The following is an 18,675-nucleotide window of genomic DNA, read 5'->3' on the forward strand; positions in this document are numbered from 1 at the left end:
TTTGCTCAAAGGCCCCGAAGTGTGAGTGGGTCAGCAAGCGAACGAGCGAATGAAATGACTGAGCACATTAAATGTGGCGCCACTAATGATCTTAAGCGCTTATTCCCAATGCCAAACAGTTATTTAATGATGCAGAGGTATGTATGCTTATGAGGCACAAAATGATTGTGCTGTTATTGCAATGATTTACCAAGCGCTGGTGCTCACTATTCCCATTAGAACTCAATCATATCAGATCAAGTGCTGGCGATAAGCGTCATTATGCCACAACGAATGGGGCATTTGGTGCGGTCAATCGGACAAAATAATTGGGACAGGGAAGTTGTTTTTCTATTTTCTTTATATATTTTCTTCGTCTATCAGCGTGGTTCGAATGTGGAGCGTCTCCTTTGACCTAGTAATTGTATGAATTGTGTGGAATAAAAAAGTGAAAATAATAACAAATCAAAACGACTTGATTGACAAATGAAAGTGACATATGAAACCAATTAAACGTTTTATTTTTGTTGAAATTTTCTCAACTTGACCGCTTGTGTTCTAATGTCTTCTTCTTTGTAACTTGAGAATACAGTTTTGTAAAAGACTCACTCGTATATCCGGGGGAAGTGGCAAGTAGCATCACAAAAAGGAAAAAGCAAAACAAAGTCAAAATTTTACTAAAGACATTTTAATGGGTTGTCAAAAAAGTCTTGCGGTATTTTTATTGAATTTTTTTTTTTAATTGAAATTGAAATAAATTTTTGATTACTCATGCCCAGCTCTTGACCGATGTTACGGCTGCTACTATGCCGGCTCTTTCGACCAATTCAGCAATTTTATCGCAATTTCGACGACAGGCCTTCCGGAGCGTGGCGCATCTTCGACCACCTCTACACCAGAACGAAAACGTTGAAACCATCGTTGTGCGGTGGAAATGGAAACTGTATCGGGTCCATAAACTGCACAAATTTTAATGGCGGCTTGAGATGCATTTTTGCCTTTATCGTAGTAGTACTGTAAAATATGCCGTATTTTCTCTTTATTTTGCTCCATGTTTGCGACGTTATAACTCACGAACGACTTAAAATATAAAATATAAAAATTTCTTAAAGAAAATCAATCAAACACGTGTTAGCCCGTAAAATGAGCTTTCCAAAAAGGTATAGCATGAACCGATGCGGCGAATAAAACTAGAACTACGCGCTTTCAGCGCCAACTAGCGAAAATACCGCAAGACTTTTTTGACAACCATTATTACACTGTTTCTTGCTGTTGTTTTTATAATGCTTTGGGCAATGGAATTTGTCACCCACAGCCAATTCATTATTTCATTATTTGTTGTTAGCTGTCGCCAAAGGAAAGCCACGAAACCAAACTAAACCCAACCAACAAACCGCAAGTTCTTTCGTTGCCGTTACGGCTGCACAAGCACCACTAATTTCCACTTACACTTTGAATTGTAATAATATTGATTACATTTATTTGTAATACCAAGTGCCTGAAGCTGTTGTTAGTAGACAAAATCTAGCAATTTTTTATTTGTAAGTATTTATTGGCCATTTCGAAGGCTGTTTGGCCTTTTGCTGGCGGCTGGCTGGTCTCTTTGTCGCCGAAGGCTTGGTGCCAACCTCACACTCCTTGGGTTTTACTATATTTTAGCAATTGTATTCCATACTTTACCGCTTTTTCTTGTTGTTGTTGTTGTTTTTCCTATTCGTTTGGTTCCACTTGGCTTCCTGTCTGTGTAGCACTTTCTTCTACTGCAGTGCGCTTTTTGGTTGCCTTCTGTACAGCCTCACAATCCGCATAGCCTACGCCAACGAAGCATATCTTTGGGCGCAGAGCAAAAAAGTAGGTCGCCTTTTTGTTGAAGAGCGCTTTTGTACTGTGGGACTAATTTATCAGTATGGTACAAAATTTCATCAAATATTTTAAGGGGTTACATGGGTTTCCTCGGATAAAAAACAGCCTTTTCTTAACAATTTTTTTTCTCATATAAAAAATTAAATATTTTATTTGAACTTCTTATTGTTACAAACATACACTATTAACAAAGAAATTCTAAAATTTTTGGAAAAAAATATTTAAAACTCGGACTAATGGCGTCGCTTTTCCGGTCACCTCGGAAAAAATATGCGCCCGCGTTGACAGGATAACTCCTTAGAGGTTTTTGAAAACCGAAATTTAAATTATTAAGGTCGGTACAGCGTTTCTTGTAGAAAGGAAACAGAGTGAGGAACATAGCGACTCCAATCTTTAAACGCGTTTTTCTCAGAATGATGTTTTTCAAAACTCTCAAAGGAAGAGTTTTAAAGATATCTAGTTCAATTTTTGTTCAAACCGCCGCTATTTTGTGGAATTTCTGAAAATGGAAAAAGCTTCCATAGCGCGACAACGACTTTCCCACAGATTAATAATTTTTTTTAAATTTTTGTTTTAGATCAAAATTACGGCCGCAATCGGGGACATCGTACAAGACCTTTATTTACGTGTCAATTCAACAATTTATTTAACTATTATGCACCCAATAAATAAATACAAAAAAAATCATTTTGTATTCACCATGAATGTATTTACATATTTGTAAAAAATCGGCCTGATTAGTTAATTCCAAAATTAAAAAAAAATCACGAAATCAGTGCTTATTCGGAGGATCACACTGAGGCGATCCCTTAAATTAAATGTGTTTCTCCTACAAATCGTCATCAAGTCATATATTTTTTTTTTTTTTCAAATAATGGTTTTTTAATTCAATTCTTTATAAACTTACCACGACTTAATTTACAATTTTTTATTTAATAAAAAACAGTTTTGTCTCAATTTTTTTTTTTAAATCGCTGAAAGAAGAGTTGCTTTTAACTTACTTCTGTCAATTAAACTTTTTTTTATAAACTTCTTACACATTTATTTTCAATTTTTATTTAAACTATATTATATTTTTTCCTATTGAAAGACGTTTTACTGCTTATTTTTACTGCTTAATAAGTTTATCTGTCGGTCTACTCATCCTTAATCACTGTGCTTAATCGGCTTTGAAATCAGCAGCCAGTCGCCTTAACTGCTTGAGATCTTGCATATGCGGCAGTTGGAGTAGGCCAATTTCAACCCGATAATAAACTGCTCTACTATTGCTGTTGTTGTTATTGTTTCGCATTTTTATTATTTCAAGGATATTTGTCAGTTTATTTGCTGCTGACAGCAAACAGACTTTGTGGCGCGTCTCAGTGTCGCCACCAAAAATGTTACTATTTCTATGTACTTATACATATGATATCACCACCAACTAGAAGCATTTTGCTTTTATACGATAAATATTTTTGCTTTATAGCATTTTTTGGCAAAGAAAATAAATTATTGGCCCAATTTGTTGTTAGTTTTTGGCTAACGAAATATTTTAATTGTAATTCCGATTATTACAAATATACTATAACGCACTCACTTAGTGCATTAATTACATTCAACTTTACTGACGCTTTGCACGAAAGGGGGGTTTTCTCGACATTTTCGAAGGATGACGGACTAGAATGTGTGTTTTTTCTATTTTGTTGGCAGACATGTTAAAGACATTGCAGTTAAATATAAAAGGAGATTCATTTCGAGGTTCTCTACTTCTTTAATGAAAACAAAGAAACTTCAAATGTAATGGGAAATGTTTATTATCATTTGAAAGAACATTCTTTGGCATTTAATTTTTTAAGATTATCTCTATCAAATGTTGACCCCGACTACGTCTCAGATAGTTCATCGGTGAGTCCAATTACCGATAACTCGTTCAAGAATTTCGATTGTTAAGTAGCGAATAAATCGTGGGTGTTTTGCTCCAAAGCCTGAACAAAGCCGGATTGTCCGCCCAGACCTTAGACTTTATATAACCCCACACGAAAAAGTCTAAAGTCTTGGTGGCCAATCGATCAGCCCGAAATTGGAAATTATCGTCTTACTGAAGTGTTCTCTCAATAAATCCGTTTATTGATGAGATGTGTGTGAATTGGCGCCATCTTGTTGAAACCAAGTGTCGCCTAGATCACGAGCTTCATTTTGAGGCACTAAATAGTCTGTTAACATATCGCTATAATCACACCAAACCGCTGTTATTTTCTGAATGAAATTGCAGATTTTGAATCTCTTCAATGCAAATGCTCTCCATTCCAAATGCGACAATTTTCTTTTTAACGTACCTATTGTACCGAAACGTCGCTAGCTCATATAGCGAAGGGATATCGCTTGGGCGGCTTCAGTTCTTTCATTTGTTGTTTCAGTTGTATTTTATACACGTTCAATTTAAGATCTCGACGTAAAATGCGCCAAGGCGCTCCATACGTCCAGCCTAGTTGCTGCAAACGGCGCCGAATCAACTCTCCACGGTCTTCGTGTATACTCTCAGCTACGGCTGCTATATTTTCTTCACTGCGTGCTGGACGTGACCCATTCGGTCGAATATTATCCAATAATGAATGCTAGGTATCAAAATGGTGTTGCGAATAATACGCACAGTAGAGAGGTTATGTTGACCATAAGTTGAGCAAAGCGCGCGAATTCAGTTCAAGATTAAATTTCCTACCCCATACTTTGCTGACGGTCTTTTAAACGGACTATCAGAACCCACAAATCTATAAACCCACTGCTTAAGATGATTTCAATAAATAAAGGTGGAATTGTTCACGCATCTATAATACTTTAGCTGACTTTGAAAGCTCTTCTTAATGTTTTCATTACAAATTTTGGACTCTTCTTATGTTTCATAATTGTCCTAAATTTTTTTAAACTCTAAGTCGCTATTTCTTAAAATTTGAGTAGATTTTGTTCCCTGAACTGATTGAAAAGAACTGAAGCTTATTTTTCGACCTGAGAAGATCTCCACCTTGTTTGAAACTGTGTTGAATCTCTGTTTACCCGGTGTCATCTTAATGTTTCATAACGGATGTCAGCTATTACTTACACTCTCGAAAAAATGTACTTACATTACACGAGCTGGCCTCTAATGCACCTGCAGCTAATTCCACAGTAAACATAGACGTAGACACCAAGCAGCAATCAATGCAGTAACTTCGTATCGCGTATCAACCAGAAGTGTCTGATGAAGCAGGGCAGCAGTAGAACGTGTTGTCAGAAGCAAACAACTTCACTTCTACTGGATGAAAGGCTACAAAGGCTTGGAAGGCAATGAAATAGTGGACGAGATTGCCAAAAATTGGGTACGGCTCACAACCGAAAACGTGATCAAAATTATGAAACTCATGCATTGTCTTTACCGATCTGGATAGAAGCATGGTAAAGAAAATCAAAACAGTAAAAGTCATGTACAAACTGATCACTATCTGGTGACGACACAGGTCCGCAGAGTGAGGCTGACAGATTGAGAAGACTGCAGGAAATGTGTAGAGCAAGACAGCAGGGAAACAATGGAGCATCTCTTGTGTACTTGTTCCGCATTTTCAAGACAACGCTGTAAGCATCTGGGGCCCCCACGGTGTGATACAGTGGAGGAGGTATCGATTGTGAAGCCACAAAGTCCGTTAAAATTACCAGGCATCCTAAAGGATGACTATTTTCGATGGACCTAGTAACTGAACTCCATTTGCTATTGCAAAGGGCCGAAGCCGGTCTAGGCGTGGCACATTGGCAAACTACACTAAGCTAACCTAACCTGCGTTACACGATATATCTTGGATATTTATTGACTCTTCAATGTCGTATATCTTCCTTTTTGAACGTAGTTACTTTCAATTGTTTAATCACTTACCATCCTTTAGACTAGAAGAAATGTACGAATTTTCAAATACATCGTCTTGATTCAAAATTTGAACTATACTACAATATTGACTTTTCACTTTCATTTCAGCTTCGTCAAAGACAGCGAATGGTCAGCGTGCAGCGTGACCTGTGGTGAGGGCGTACGCCGACGAGTTTATCGTTGCAAAATCTTTCTCGAATACTCGCGCACCATCGCGACCGTCAACGATTCGCTATGCGAAGGCGTTAAACCACACGATGAAGTAGAGCGTTGTGTCCAGGAACCGTGTATGCTGCCCTCACATGCTTACGATGATCAATATCTACGCGACTCCATTAAAGTGGGCGTCTCCGAACCCGGTAAAACATATGTATGGCGAGAGCAAGGTTACACCTCGTGCAGTGCTAGCTGCTTGGGTGGAGTTGAAGAGTTGATAATAAATTGTGTGCGCGAAGATAATGGACGCGTGGTGTCACCATTCCTATGTACGCCTGAAACGAAACCTGAAGCACGAGTGCGTACTTGCAACGATCGACCTTGCCCACCGCGCTGGAATTACTCCGACTACACGCCCTGCTCAAAATCATGCGGCATTGGCATAAAGACACGCGAAGTGCAGTGCATACACGAGGTGACGCGCGGTGGCGAGAATACCATGGTTGTGCCGAATAGCATGTGCCCACAACCACCACCAGCCGATCGCCAGTATTGCAATGTGCTCGACTGTCCGGTACGTTGGGAGGTAGGTGAATGGTCGAAATGCTCACACACTTGCGGTTATGGCATCAAGGAGCGCAAAGTAGAGTGTAAACAGATTATGGCGCAGGAGCATAAAATTGAGCGCCCCGAATCGATGTGTCCGAGCGCCAAACCGCCAGATAAGAAACCTTGCAATGTGAAACCCTGTCCTGTGGAGGATCCCAAACCCGTCATACAAGTTAGTAATACAACGCATATACAACACGATCCTAAAAAGTCGAAGATTACATTGAAAGTCGGTGGTGCCGGTGTGGTATTCTTTGGCACACAAGTGAAAATAAAATGTCCTGTGAAACGTTATAATCGTACTAAGATAAAGTGGAGTAAGGATCACAAGCCCTTGGCACGTTCGCGTAAGTTCAAAGTGTCTAAGAAAGGTGCGCTGCGCATTTTGGATATAACGTTCCGTGATGCTGGTGTGTATTCCTGTCATGCGGGGCATAGCTCTGCTGAGATTACTATTGATGTGAAGGCGAAACCCGGACAACAACCCGAAGAGCTAAAACTGCAGGAATCAGGTGAGGGTGAAGTCTGCAGGAAAATTTATTTTTTATTTATAATTAGCGTTGAAGTACAAATATATATGATATTTGAATATTATTACTATACATTTACTTTTCATTTTTTTGTTGTTTTTTTTGTGGTAGAACGTCTTGTTCATGAACGTGAAGGCACGGAAGCTTTAATCTCTGCCGATATGACCACAGCTGGAGAAAATACGAATAGGTAAGAACTATCTAGCTTAGTTTTAATTCAAATGTTCAATAAGTTGTCCAATAATATTCGCCGGCCTTTTTTAGACTGAAATTAAAATATTCATCCTTACATCGATAGTATATAAATTTGTATTAAATAAGGCATAAGACCAACTTCAGTTGTTTTGCAACTTTTTGTTTCGGCAATATTAGCAATTAAACGAAAACTTCAGTTGAAAACAAGAAGATCGTTAGTAGTTCTTAATCACTCTATGTCAATGTATCTATGGTTTAGCGATTTCTGGTCTAAAATTACATCAGAAATAGTTTTATAAAAGATTATGAAATCTAATAGTGCTTGGCTCTAGACTCGCTTCGACTCTAATTTTCACCAACATACCTTAAAAAAGTACATAACTTAACATAACTAGACAGTTAAGTAAAGAAATTCAGACAAATATCGGGTCAGTTTCCTTGTTTAATATATTTGGCGGTTTCCCATTTTGCTCCCCAGTTAAATGATATTTTAAAAGACTATATTTTGCTTAGCTTTCCGGACTATCCTTAAGTATTATGCCAAATATAAGCGCGGCCTGTTAACCAGTTTGGTTATAGCAGCTGCTTCAGTCGGTTCACCTCAGTAGTGTGTTGTGATTTTTACAAAGGATAAAAATATCATACAAAGAATTTGTCTCAAATTTGGATTTCTAATCAAATTTCGTGTGTAGAATCTTTGCGAATGTTGAAAAAGGCTTCCGGTGATTCAGTTTTATCAAAGACATGTCATCTTCTGGACGATCTTCGACCTCTTAAACCGATGAAAATATTCACAAAGTGAAGGATATGGTTCTTGAAAATTGTCAGTCAAGTGTTAGAGAGATGGTAAAAGAGCTCGACATTTCTCGCGAGTCCGTTCGAATGGTGTTGGTGAATATTTTGAGTATGAAACGCGTTCTTGCTAGAACCGTCCTGATAAAGCTGATTTTTTTTTTCAAAAAGAGTATCGTTAACAGTTCTCTTCGGGCATGCTTGATCGTGCGTATTACGATCACACATTCATGGAGAGCATTATAATTGCCGATGAGGCATGAGTTTATGAGTTTGACATGCAAACAAGTCAACAATCATCGGAATGAAACCCGTTTTCAGTCGAAGGAGCTGAAGGCCATCACAAAAAGTGCTTATGAAAAGTGTTTTGAGGATTTCAAAAATCGTTGGACTAGGTGTATTACATCTATCGAGAATTTCTTTGAAGATGACAAAATAAATATTGATGAATAATTAAATATTTTGCGTTTTATTTACAAATTCCGAGTACATTTTTGTCACAATAATTTCAGCTCTCGTTTTTATATACTATGTAAGATTGGCTTTTATAAGAATAAAAGATCGCCGAAATTTATCAAATATTGCCTTACTAAGTAGTCAGAAAAACCAGTTAATCTGTAAACCGGATATATCACGCTTTTTTAAACCTTTTTTTTATTATACTTTATTCTTTTTTTGTTTAATTTTCACAAGCCACTGCTATTATTTCGAACGCAGTTGTATATACGAATTCTTGAGCATCTGCTTCACACAACCTAAACAATATTCAGGCAGCATATACAAGTATACTATTTGTTGAGCCACCAGCAACTGTTCTGCTGCGCAAATACTTGTTGCTGATGACCGAAAGTTAATACCTTCTTGTTCGGTTGAACGAGTTGTACACATCTGTGTCAACCAAATCCTTTTTACAAGTTCACATTTACTCAAAACACAAAACTCCCAAACGCTACAGCACACACATATACATGCAGGTATTTTCAAACGGTAGCAGAAAGCAAATATTAACAAATATCTATGTATTTTTGTGCACCAAGCCCCTATGTATTTAATAGGTGAAAATATGCTTCACACGAAATTGACCTTTCCTCCTTCTTGTCGGTAAAAGAAGCAGCTGTGCTTTGTGGCCTCTAAAATGGCAAACATCAAACACGCACAAGCATACAGGCATTCAGGTACATACGAAGTCTGTATTTTTGTATCCAATCGTATGAGTGTGAAGCTTTTAACAAAGCACAAAAATGCGCTCGTTACATATTCTTTCTGTGGCAAAACCTTTCCGACAGCTGCAAGAAAACACAATAAATGTACACTTGTAGGATTTCATTTGCTTTTACATTTGTATTTGTCACAATGCGCATATAGAGATACAACGTGCTATAGTATGTGCCTTGTCCTCTTGTTTCACTTTTGCTGTCTTAAATGATTACTTTCGCTCTCAATCTCTATACAAAGAACTGAAGACGTCGACTTCAAATCAGATATATTCTTAGTACTTTTATCCGCTTTGTCACTTTTTGTCACCTTTTTCCCTGCAGCCATTTACAAAGTCACCTCAGTTTGCTTGGCTTCGCCTCGCTTCGCATCATTCGATGCCATCCATTTCTAATACCAGAGTCGAGATTTAAAAAATCCCCTGCTTACATTTTGCTTGTACTGGAGCTTTGTTCAGCCATCAACACTGATGCTTCCTTCAATTTATCCTTACTTAGAAACCTGCACGAGTCGTAAAGTAGAATACTTGCATGTTGGGTATATTTGGTGTGCACAATTGGGACTTAAAATAAATAAATGAAGAAGAATGCGGTGGCTTCTCGCTTAAAAAATTTAGCAAAATATTCAATTTCAACTAAATCACAAAAACTTAATCGTACTCAAATATAGGTCGGGACAGAGTACTGGAGAAAAGGTATGTGCTTTCACCGGTTAGCAGATGAATAGAGGCAGTACTGCGCACCGGAATAGCTGAAACCACGGTTGGAGATACTAGGACTCATCTCAGCACTACATGAGGCTGCCCACAGGGTGGAGTCTAACCCAACTGTTATGGAGCCTTGTCGTGGACGACCTACTAGTATTGCTAACTGACAATGGGATGCACTGTCAAGGATATGCGGATGACATTGTTATTATAGCAAGAAGCAAATTCGAGGACCCTCTCTGCGACTTAATACGAAGACGGTAAAACCTGGTTAAAGGATGGTGCAGTGGGGCTAAGCTAAACATCAACCCTTCTAAGACGGCCATTATCCCATTTACGGGAGGTAGGCTCGGCTTCAGAAACTGGCGAGAGAGGTGAAGATGACTACTATGGTCAAATATCTTGGCCTCGCGCTGGATTCCATTCTACGATGGAAGCGAAATGTTGACCTGACCATGGCACTAATAGGGTTCAATGGATTAGCTGGTAAATCCTGGGGCTGCATGCCAAGGATTGTCAGATGGCTTGGGCCTCAAAAGCATAGTAGACTTCGGTAGGGCTCCAACTGTCGAAGCTGCAACGGCTTGCATGCTTCTACATGACGGGCGCCATGCGCACGTGGCCGAAGGCAGCATTTGAAGTCATGCTTGAGCTCTCACCACTTCACCTAATAGTCGGTCACTGCTCCAAATAACAGCAGAATGATGTGTCAGAGGTATGGAAATCTCATCCCAGCGGATCAAGAAATTAAGTGGTTGGCTCTTCTCCCAAGAAACAGCATTACCAAAGGGAGAGACTTCACAAGAAGAAGTTCAAGGTTACCCTTAACAGTAAGGCTGAATGGAATGACACCAGTCTCGAAATATTGCTCGAAAACGTCGGAGGCAATTGGTGCAAAAGTCTCAGGACCACGCACCAAACTCTCCATACCTATGGGTAGTTTTCCGAGCATTTTTCGAGCAGAAGTCTTTGCTATAAGTCGCTGCGTAGAGATTAAACCCAACGCAACCATCACCACACTTAGCTACAGTCAAACGGCGCTTAAAGCAATATTCTCTCTATGAGGTCAAATCGCTAATCCTTCAGGAGTGTAAATTACGGCTAAATAGTCAAGCGGAACGTAACCAAGTACACTTTATTTAGGCGATCGGTCACAAAGGTATAGCTGGAAGTGAACTGACTAATGAGCTTGCCCGCTCCGCAGCATCCACTAACATGTTAGGGCCTGAACCATTCATCGCGATGGGTGCTCATAATATAAAGGAGCTGCACTGCAAGAAAAAAGGAGTAGAAAAAAAGTATTGGCAGCAACTCCAAGGCATGTGCCATGGCATGTTGCTAATGGTAGGTTATAACCTCAGCAGGTTTAAATATGCAGTCAACCTCCCTAGCAACGTACTCAGGCTACTTTTCCCATTCTACACTGGCCACTGTAAGCTAAAGAAGAACTTATCTAACATGGGCCTAGCTTCTTGAGCGAATTACCGGTTCTGCGACAGGGAACCTGAAACTCCAGAACAACTGCTAATTGACTGCATAGCACTCTGCAAACGCAAGATAAAGACCCTTGGATTCAGGTTTCCAAATAGGTCTCACACCGCCTCACTAGCACCTTGCAGTATTAAGGAATTTATCAATATCCTGCGGCTAAGTGGGTCATTGTGACTTAGGAGAGGGCAAAATAGACCTAAGATCGCGGTGTAATCCTCTATCTATCTAAGTATTTATCTTATCTTATAAGTCATGCTGACAAGTTACAAGACAAGACAAGTTCAAGAGTGGAGATTTTTGTAAACCAGTTGAAAACCATATTTTTAGTAAATAAATTAAAGTAAATAACTTCTTCTAGCAAAATACTTTATGGGCCGAATTAATAAAGTCATTAAAGACCCATCAAATTACGGTTTAATGGTTTATAGAGCTAAATCTCAGGTGCAATTCTGAATCGAGAGCTTTCTCATACCATATTATTCTCTAGAACTTTATCTAAACTAGAAATATCCCCATTAGCTTTCAGCTTGTATAATCGTATTTTTATATCTTATCTGCTCTCAGCTCCCAAAACACGCGTCGTAAGCAGCAAGGAGCACGAGAAAGCAATCGACGTGCCAAAAATGATCAGTCACAAAATGTGGACGGCAACATCATGGAGAATGAGGTGAGTCACCACACATTACTGAGTATTTCTTACATATTTACACATACTAAATATACAATATAAGTGTGGACATGCCAAAATTGGAAGCGCAAGAGCAAATAACTTCAGTTTAGCACTAAAAAACTAACGTATAAAAGTCTTACCGAGCTGAACAAGCAACTCTGCAGTGCAGATTTAATGTAGTGGGAGTGTTGTAGCAATACAGCAAAACTTCTGAGGTGCACTTGTATGGTGTTCGTCAAGAGTCGCTGGTTTTATGTGCTGGATCCTCTACATTGAGATTTGTTTAGCAAAATACAGGTCTCTAACCGTTTGATGACGGCCACGCCTAACAGTTGCTTGTTAGAGTATATTGGATTTACGGATTGCTATTATGGACAACAATGTTTATCAACTTTACGTAATTTGTTAGTTTTCCTCTTCGTTTGCTACATTCTGCGTCACGGTTTCCTTTGCTACGAAAAATCCTTGCTCCGAAGCTGCGAAACTGAATAGAAAACCGTTGCTTTGTTTTTTTCAGCTGAAGTGCTCACATGGTTGAATGCTGGACTGCTGGATTGCTGAATTGCTTTTGTAATCAGATTTTGTCAATCCACTTGTAAGCGCAGCATGCCAGCATGAAGCGCGCATTCTTTTCATATGAACGACGAGCGCAAGCGAGGTCTCGTGCAATCCTGATTGCAATGACAACAAGCATTACACGTATATGTATTTAATGTTGGCAGCGTTCAAATATGAAATTGTAAATATTAGTCTATTTTGGTTTGCATTATTTTTATCGTTATTTTGGTTGTCACCAAACACAATTTGTTTGTTCCATTCGATTTTGTTTCTGATTTCTCTTTTGTGACTTTCTCGTTGTTGTTTCGTTGAACTATATGGCTTTTTAATCTTATCTTATCTTATCTTGAATGTTTGGTATTTTCAAGGCAATTATTACATTAACAATGAAACTAGTTCTTATTTGCAACTTAAATAATTAGAATCTTCGTTTCATTTTGAATTGTTTAAAAATGCAAAAGATTCAACCAAATGTGTTTTTCATAAATTTTCACTCACACAAAATACATACATTGTTCTTTTTCCTATCTATCCCGCTCTTCTTCTGCGCTCATCACCTTTGACGTATACCTTTGAACTCCGTATCATCGCTTAGCAGTCGCAATTAGTACAACAGGTCGGCGAGGATGGCGGTGGCGCGCCAAAATCCACCAGCGCCTCTAATGGCGGTAGTCGTGCCAACGTTCTACTGACGATGCCATACTTTCAGGCACTACTCAGCAATTTGCAGGTGAGCTGATCCAACGTGAAAAGGTCGTAGTAATGGAAAATATGAAAGTAGTAAACAATGAAAAAAAACAGCACCAATTGTCGGTCAAACTGTCAGGCAAGCTGTCGTGCGAGTTGTCAGTGATATGGTCATTCATCTTAGAAAAGGAGAGATGCAATCAGTTGATGGACTTCAGCTGGTTTGAGATCTGCTTTTATTTTTGTTTGGCCGTTTTCTCTCAATCACTCTCTCTCTTAAGGGATTACATGGGTTTCCTCGAGTAAAAATAGCCATTTTTAACAATTTTTTTCTCATATAAAAAGTTGAATATTTTATTACCATTTTTTATTATTACAAACATACCATGTTAAGAAAGAAATTCTGAAATTTTTGGAAAAAAATATTTAAAACTCGGCCTTTACGACGCCGTTTCCAGTGACGCCTCTGAAAAAAGATGCACCGGCGTTGGCAGAATAAATCCTTACAAGATCAACTAAAGTGAAAATATACGTGTTTTAGTTAAAACCTTAACTTAGAACTTTAAATAAAAGACAAAATTTGATTTTTGAAACTCGTTAACCCATGTCACATACTTTTTTGTTCCTGCCTGACAGTTTAACCGCCAAATTGAGAAGAAAAGGGTAAACACGGCACAAACCGAATTTCAGCGACATTTAATATTTTTCATTGCTGTTTACCTAATTCTTCAGGTCACTGTTTTCTCATAACTACTTATCGTAAATTTACCTTGTTGTTCATTTAATTGTTGTTGTTATGTTTGTTGGTTGGTTCGTTCGTTCCTTCGTTCGTTTGTTTTATTTCCTTCACTTAATATCAAATATACTCGCTCATTCGTTTGTTGTTATTGTTGTTTTGTACATCACTGCATTGCATTTTGGACAGATAGCGTCATCATTGTGTCATACATCGTTGTTGTTGTTGTTACTGTTACTCTTACTGTTGTTCGCACAGTTTCTTTCATCAAGTGTTTGCTTTCTTTCAGTTTCAATTTAGTTTCATGAAATTTTTGTTACTTTTGTATTGACACGTAGTTCTTCAATTACGTTTAAGCATGAAATAACAACTTGTATTGTGTGAGTCTTCATCTTCACATCCAATTTCTGTACATATTATTCATTTCTCCATTGGTTCATTCTACCATTACTTATTCATTACTTCCAAAATATTTTTGTTGAGTTTTGAAAAATATTTTATTGGCTTAGAATTTTAAAACTTTCAAACCCATTTGTTTTCAACTTTCATAGAAAATTTTTCAAAATTTCATTGTTAAATATATTCATACTAAAACCATATATGTGTATAAAGGTTTATATCTACATAGAATAACTTGAGAGGATCGGTCAACTTGTTGTGGTGCTGTTCTGTTCCAAAAATTATAAATATATTATAATATAACATTATATAGTTCGGAGTAGTAACCAGAGGCATTCTTATATAGAGTTTTCAATAAGTTAAAAAAAACACACAATAATAGTTAAGGTCTTCGAATGATTTTTATTTAATGTGAAGTACTCGCATCGATGAAATTGAATTCTGAAAATAACATCATTCAAATGGCCTCCAAGCCTTCTTTTGCACGATCAAAATCGATGAACCGAATTTCATAATACTTTTTACACTAAACCAAGTCGTATGTCATGAATAGCACTTTCAGTATTGACTTCTAAAGCTTGAAGAGAGTCTGATTAATTGCTAAAGACCAATGACTTCAAATAACTCCACAAGAAGTAGTCTAATGGTGTTAAATCACACCTTCTTGGAGGCCATTCAATATCACAATTTTTTGAAGTAAGCGAATCTCCAAGCTTTTCGCGAATAATTCGGTTTTTGCTCATGCTATGTGGCACGCAGATCCGTCTTGTTGGAACCAGATATTGTCAAGATCAACTTCTGGCAATTGCGGCCATAAAAGTTGGTTATCACCGATCTATACTGCTCTCTGTCACCAGCTTCATTTTGAAAGAAATACTAACCGATGATCCCACCATACCAAAAACTACACCAAACTATCAATTTAGGTGAATTTAATGGTTGTTCATGAATAATTTCTGAATTTTCTTCGCACTGGAAAGATTGTTTTGTTTATTTACAGCACCACTCAGTTGAAAGTACGACTCATCAGAGAAGATGATTTTCTTAAAAAAGATCGCTATTGTGTTCAAGTTGTTCCAAGCCAAATCAGCGAGTTCGCGGCGTTTGCGGTGATACAATGGCTTCAGATCTTATGTGAGAACAACTCCACATGGCAATCCCAAAAAATTTTTATTTCTCACAATCCGCGGGTTGTGGTTTGAGGCAGTCCCAATACTTGAGAACGTCTTGAAATCGACAAAGTACGGTTTCAGCAACACTTTCCTAAATGGCAACAATATTTTTATTACTTCGAGCAGTTCTGCGCCTTATTGGCACTTAATCATTATACACAGAAAACGTATGCTCGAAATGTTAATGTTCAACAATTCGAAGGATAGCGAGTATTATGACCATTAAATGGCAAAAGTTGCAATTGGAGAATGATTATTCTGATAATAAAATTTAATAATATGTAAACGCTGACCATGCGTAGATCTTTCCATGACAAATTGTTACATTGTTGTTAAAACATTACTGAATACAAAGAAAAAAAATTACAGATCATGTCATATTAAAAATGAACGAAACGTCAATTAGAAATCATATCATCTCTATTGGAAAAGCTAGTAGAGTTATACAATTTTTATTTCCTCTGAGTTTCCATATATAATCCCGAATATACAAAAATGATATGATGACGTTATATATTTCTGTATGAAATATATTTATTATCGGTCATCAATACGTTTTCTAGCTCAGATTGTATCCTCAAAAAGTGGATCAGCATCTACTTCCACCAAACTTGTCAAATCTCTGATTATTTATTAGTTAAATTATTAGGCATAATCTTCAGCATAGCTTGAGCACTGCTACTCAGAAGTACTGGAGCCACACAAATAGATGATCTATTTCCATAGTATTCAAATTTGATACAAAAATAATATTTATTATTTAGTTTAAGCATTCTCGCTACTGCCAATTATTTATAGCGTCCGAAATTTCTTGGGATGTCAGATATTGAATTCTATCGTCTAATATCGTCGAATATTTTAAACTAGGGGTTAAGGTATGTTAATAGCAAATTTATCTAAGTACGATGAGCTGATCGATATTATTTTTTAACTAAAATGCTGCTACTATTAGAAAAGCATTAATGTTGTACGTGGCGTATGAGTAACCAAATCTTGTTAAACATTTCCATATGAAAACCGTCGATACACCTATTTACCATCAATAAAATGAATATGAGATTCACCACCCACAATTACAAACAGTATTCCGTTTACACTTAGCAGAACACAATCCAGAACAAAAACTGTCATCTAAAAGGTACTAAACTCTATAAGTCGCTCATAATTCCCGTCCTGCTATATGGTGCAGAGGCTTGGGCGATGACAGCAACCGATGAGTCGACGTTACGAGCTTTCGAGAGAAAAATTCTGCGAAAGATTTATGGTCCTTTGCGCATTGGCTACGGCGAATATCGCATTCGATGGAACGATGAGCTGTACGAGATATACGACGACATTGACATAGTTCAGCGAATTAAAAGACTGCGGCTACGCTGGCTAGGTCATGTTGTCCGGATGGATTGAAAAGACTCCAGCTCTGAAAGTATTCGACGCAGTACCCGCCGGGGAAGCAGAGGAAGAGGAAGACCTCCACTCTGCTGGAAGGACCAAGTGGAGAAGGACCTGGCTTCGCTTGGAATATCCAATTGGCGCCACGCAGCGAAAAGAAGAAACGACTGGCGCGCTGTTGTTAACTCGGCTATAATCGCGTAAGCGGTGTCTACGCCAATTAAGAAGAAGAAGAAAAGGTACTAAAACCGAAACGAAGCGCAACTTGAAATCACTCGTAAGATGAGTACCAACAGAAGAGTATATGTCGGCGTTACGCTTGCAGCTATTGCAGCGTTTCAAATTAATTATAAATACAACAACAATAAATTTGTAATACAAACAACAATATTTAATAAAGTCAAAATATGAAATAATGCAATAATAATGATGCTGTAGGAACATGATCGAAATACTAACTGGTCACTGTCTGGTGGTGCCACACGCCCGTAGAATAGGGCTGACAGATCGAGAAGACTGCTGTAAATATTTAAAGTTGTGGCTTCTTACTAGTTTAACTACACCTAACCTAATGCAATAATATCTCAAGTTGACTCAACCTCAGAAAAACACAGATACTCCAAACACAATAACAACAATAATAAATCTACTACGAAATACTCATTCCTAGAGTGGTGTTAGTAAATCTAAACATTTTTGCACTTTAAAGGTTGTTTAAAGAAATCGAGATGCCAACAGAAAATGTAAACGAGACCGTAAAACTTTATTGTAACTGCAGGGGACACCAAGTCATTGTAATTGATTTTGGGAATGCACGCGAGAAAACGTCTCGACTCTTGAATAATGATATTAAATAGCATTACCTTTTTCGAAAATGTCGAAGATCAATATTGTTACTGTTGCTGTTGGAATTCAAAGCTGAAAATATTAATAGAAATTACGTCTGAAGGCTTCTGCCTATGTCTATGAAGCTATTTCGATTTGTTTTTTTTTTGATGCTTGATGATGCTTCGAGTTTTCGATGCGAAATAAAGTAGCTTATGGGGCTACATGGATTTCCTCGTGTAAAAAACAGCCTGTTTTCAACAGTTTTCTCTCATACAAAAATAGATATTTTATTACAGTTTCTAGCTGTTACAAAAATATACTATTAACAAAGAAATTTTGAAACTTTTGGAAAAAATATTTAAACTCGGCCACGCTACGCCATTTCCCTACAGGATCATTTAAAATTAAAAAAATACGTGTATTTATAAAAACCTTAACTTAAAACTTGGACAAAGGGCAAAAATAATTGGAAAGTGGATTTTTGCCAGAAATTTTTCAAAAAAATTAAAGTTACAGTGAAAATTTCTTGAATTTTTTTTTGATACTCGTAATCAAAAAACAAAAGTCCTTTAAGCAAGCTTTTAAGAATTGTATCTCAAAGACCTGTGCAAAATTTCATGAAGATTGGATGAGTAGTTCTCGAGAAATTTTGCGCACTTTGCCTAGCTAGCCTCAAGCGCACAAGTTTTCAATGCTGTATCTCCGAAACCAATACTAGGTTCAACTTGAAAATTTAGGATAATTTTCTAAATACGTCGCAAACTTTACTAAGACAGTCAAAAAATAAAATTTATTTTTATTTAATTCTCACCACACTACTAGCTAGAAA

At 37.5% G+C, this 18,675-nt stretch overlaps 1 protein-coding gene across 4 annotated transcripts in view; it reads left to right on the plus strand.

Annotated features, from left to right (window-relative positions):
• Positions 1–18,675, plus strand: part of LOC120769457 (protein madd-4) — a 73,422-nt gene that overhangs the window by 31,053 nt on the left and 23,694 nt on the right. For 2 of the 4 annotated variants that reach the window (XM_040096464.1, XM_040096467.1), the window contains exons 10-13: positions 5,822–6,990; positions 7,120–7,198; positions 11,972–12,074; positions 13,231–13,365. In XM_040096464.1, the coding sequence (XP_039952398.1) occupies positions 5,822–6,990; positions 7,120–7,198; positions 11,972–12,074; positions 13,231–13,365 (1,486 nt within the window). The remainder of the gene's footprint in view (positions 1–5,821; positions 6,991–7,119; positions 7,199–11,971; positions 12,075–13,230; positions 13,366–18,675) is intronic. The other 2 variants (XM_040096465.1, XM_040096466.1) reach the window with 2 other exon arrangements.

The sequence above is a fragment of the Bactrocera tryoni genome, chromosome 2 (assembly GCF_016617805.1).
Source record: "Bactrocera tryoni isolate S06 chromosome 2, CSIRO_BtryS06_freeze2, whole genome shotgun sequence".
NCBI lineage: Eukaryota > Metazoa > Arthropoda > Insecta > Diptera > Tephritidae > Bactrocera > Bactrocera tryoni.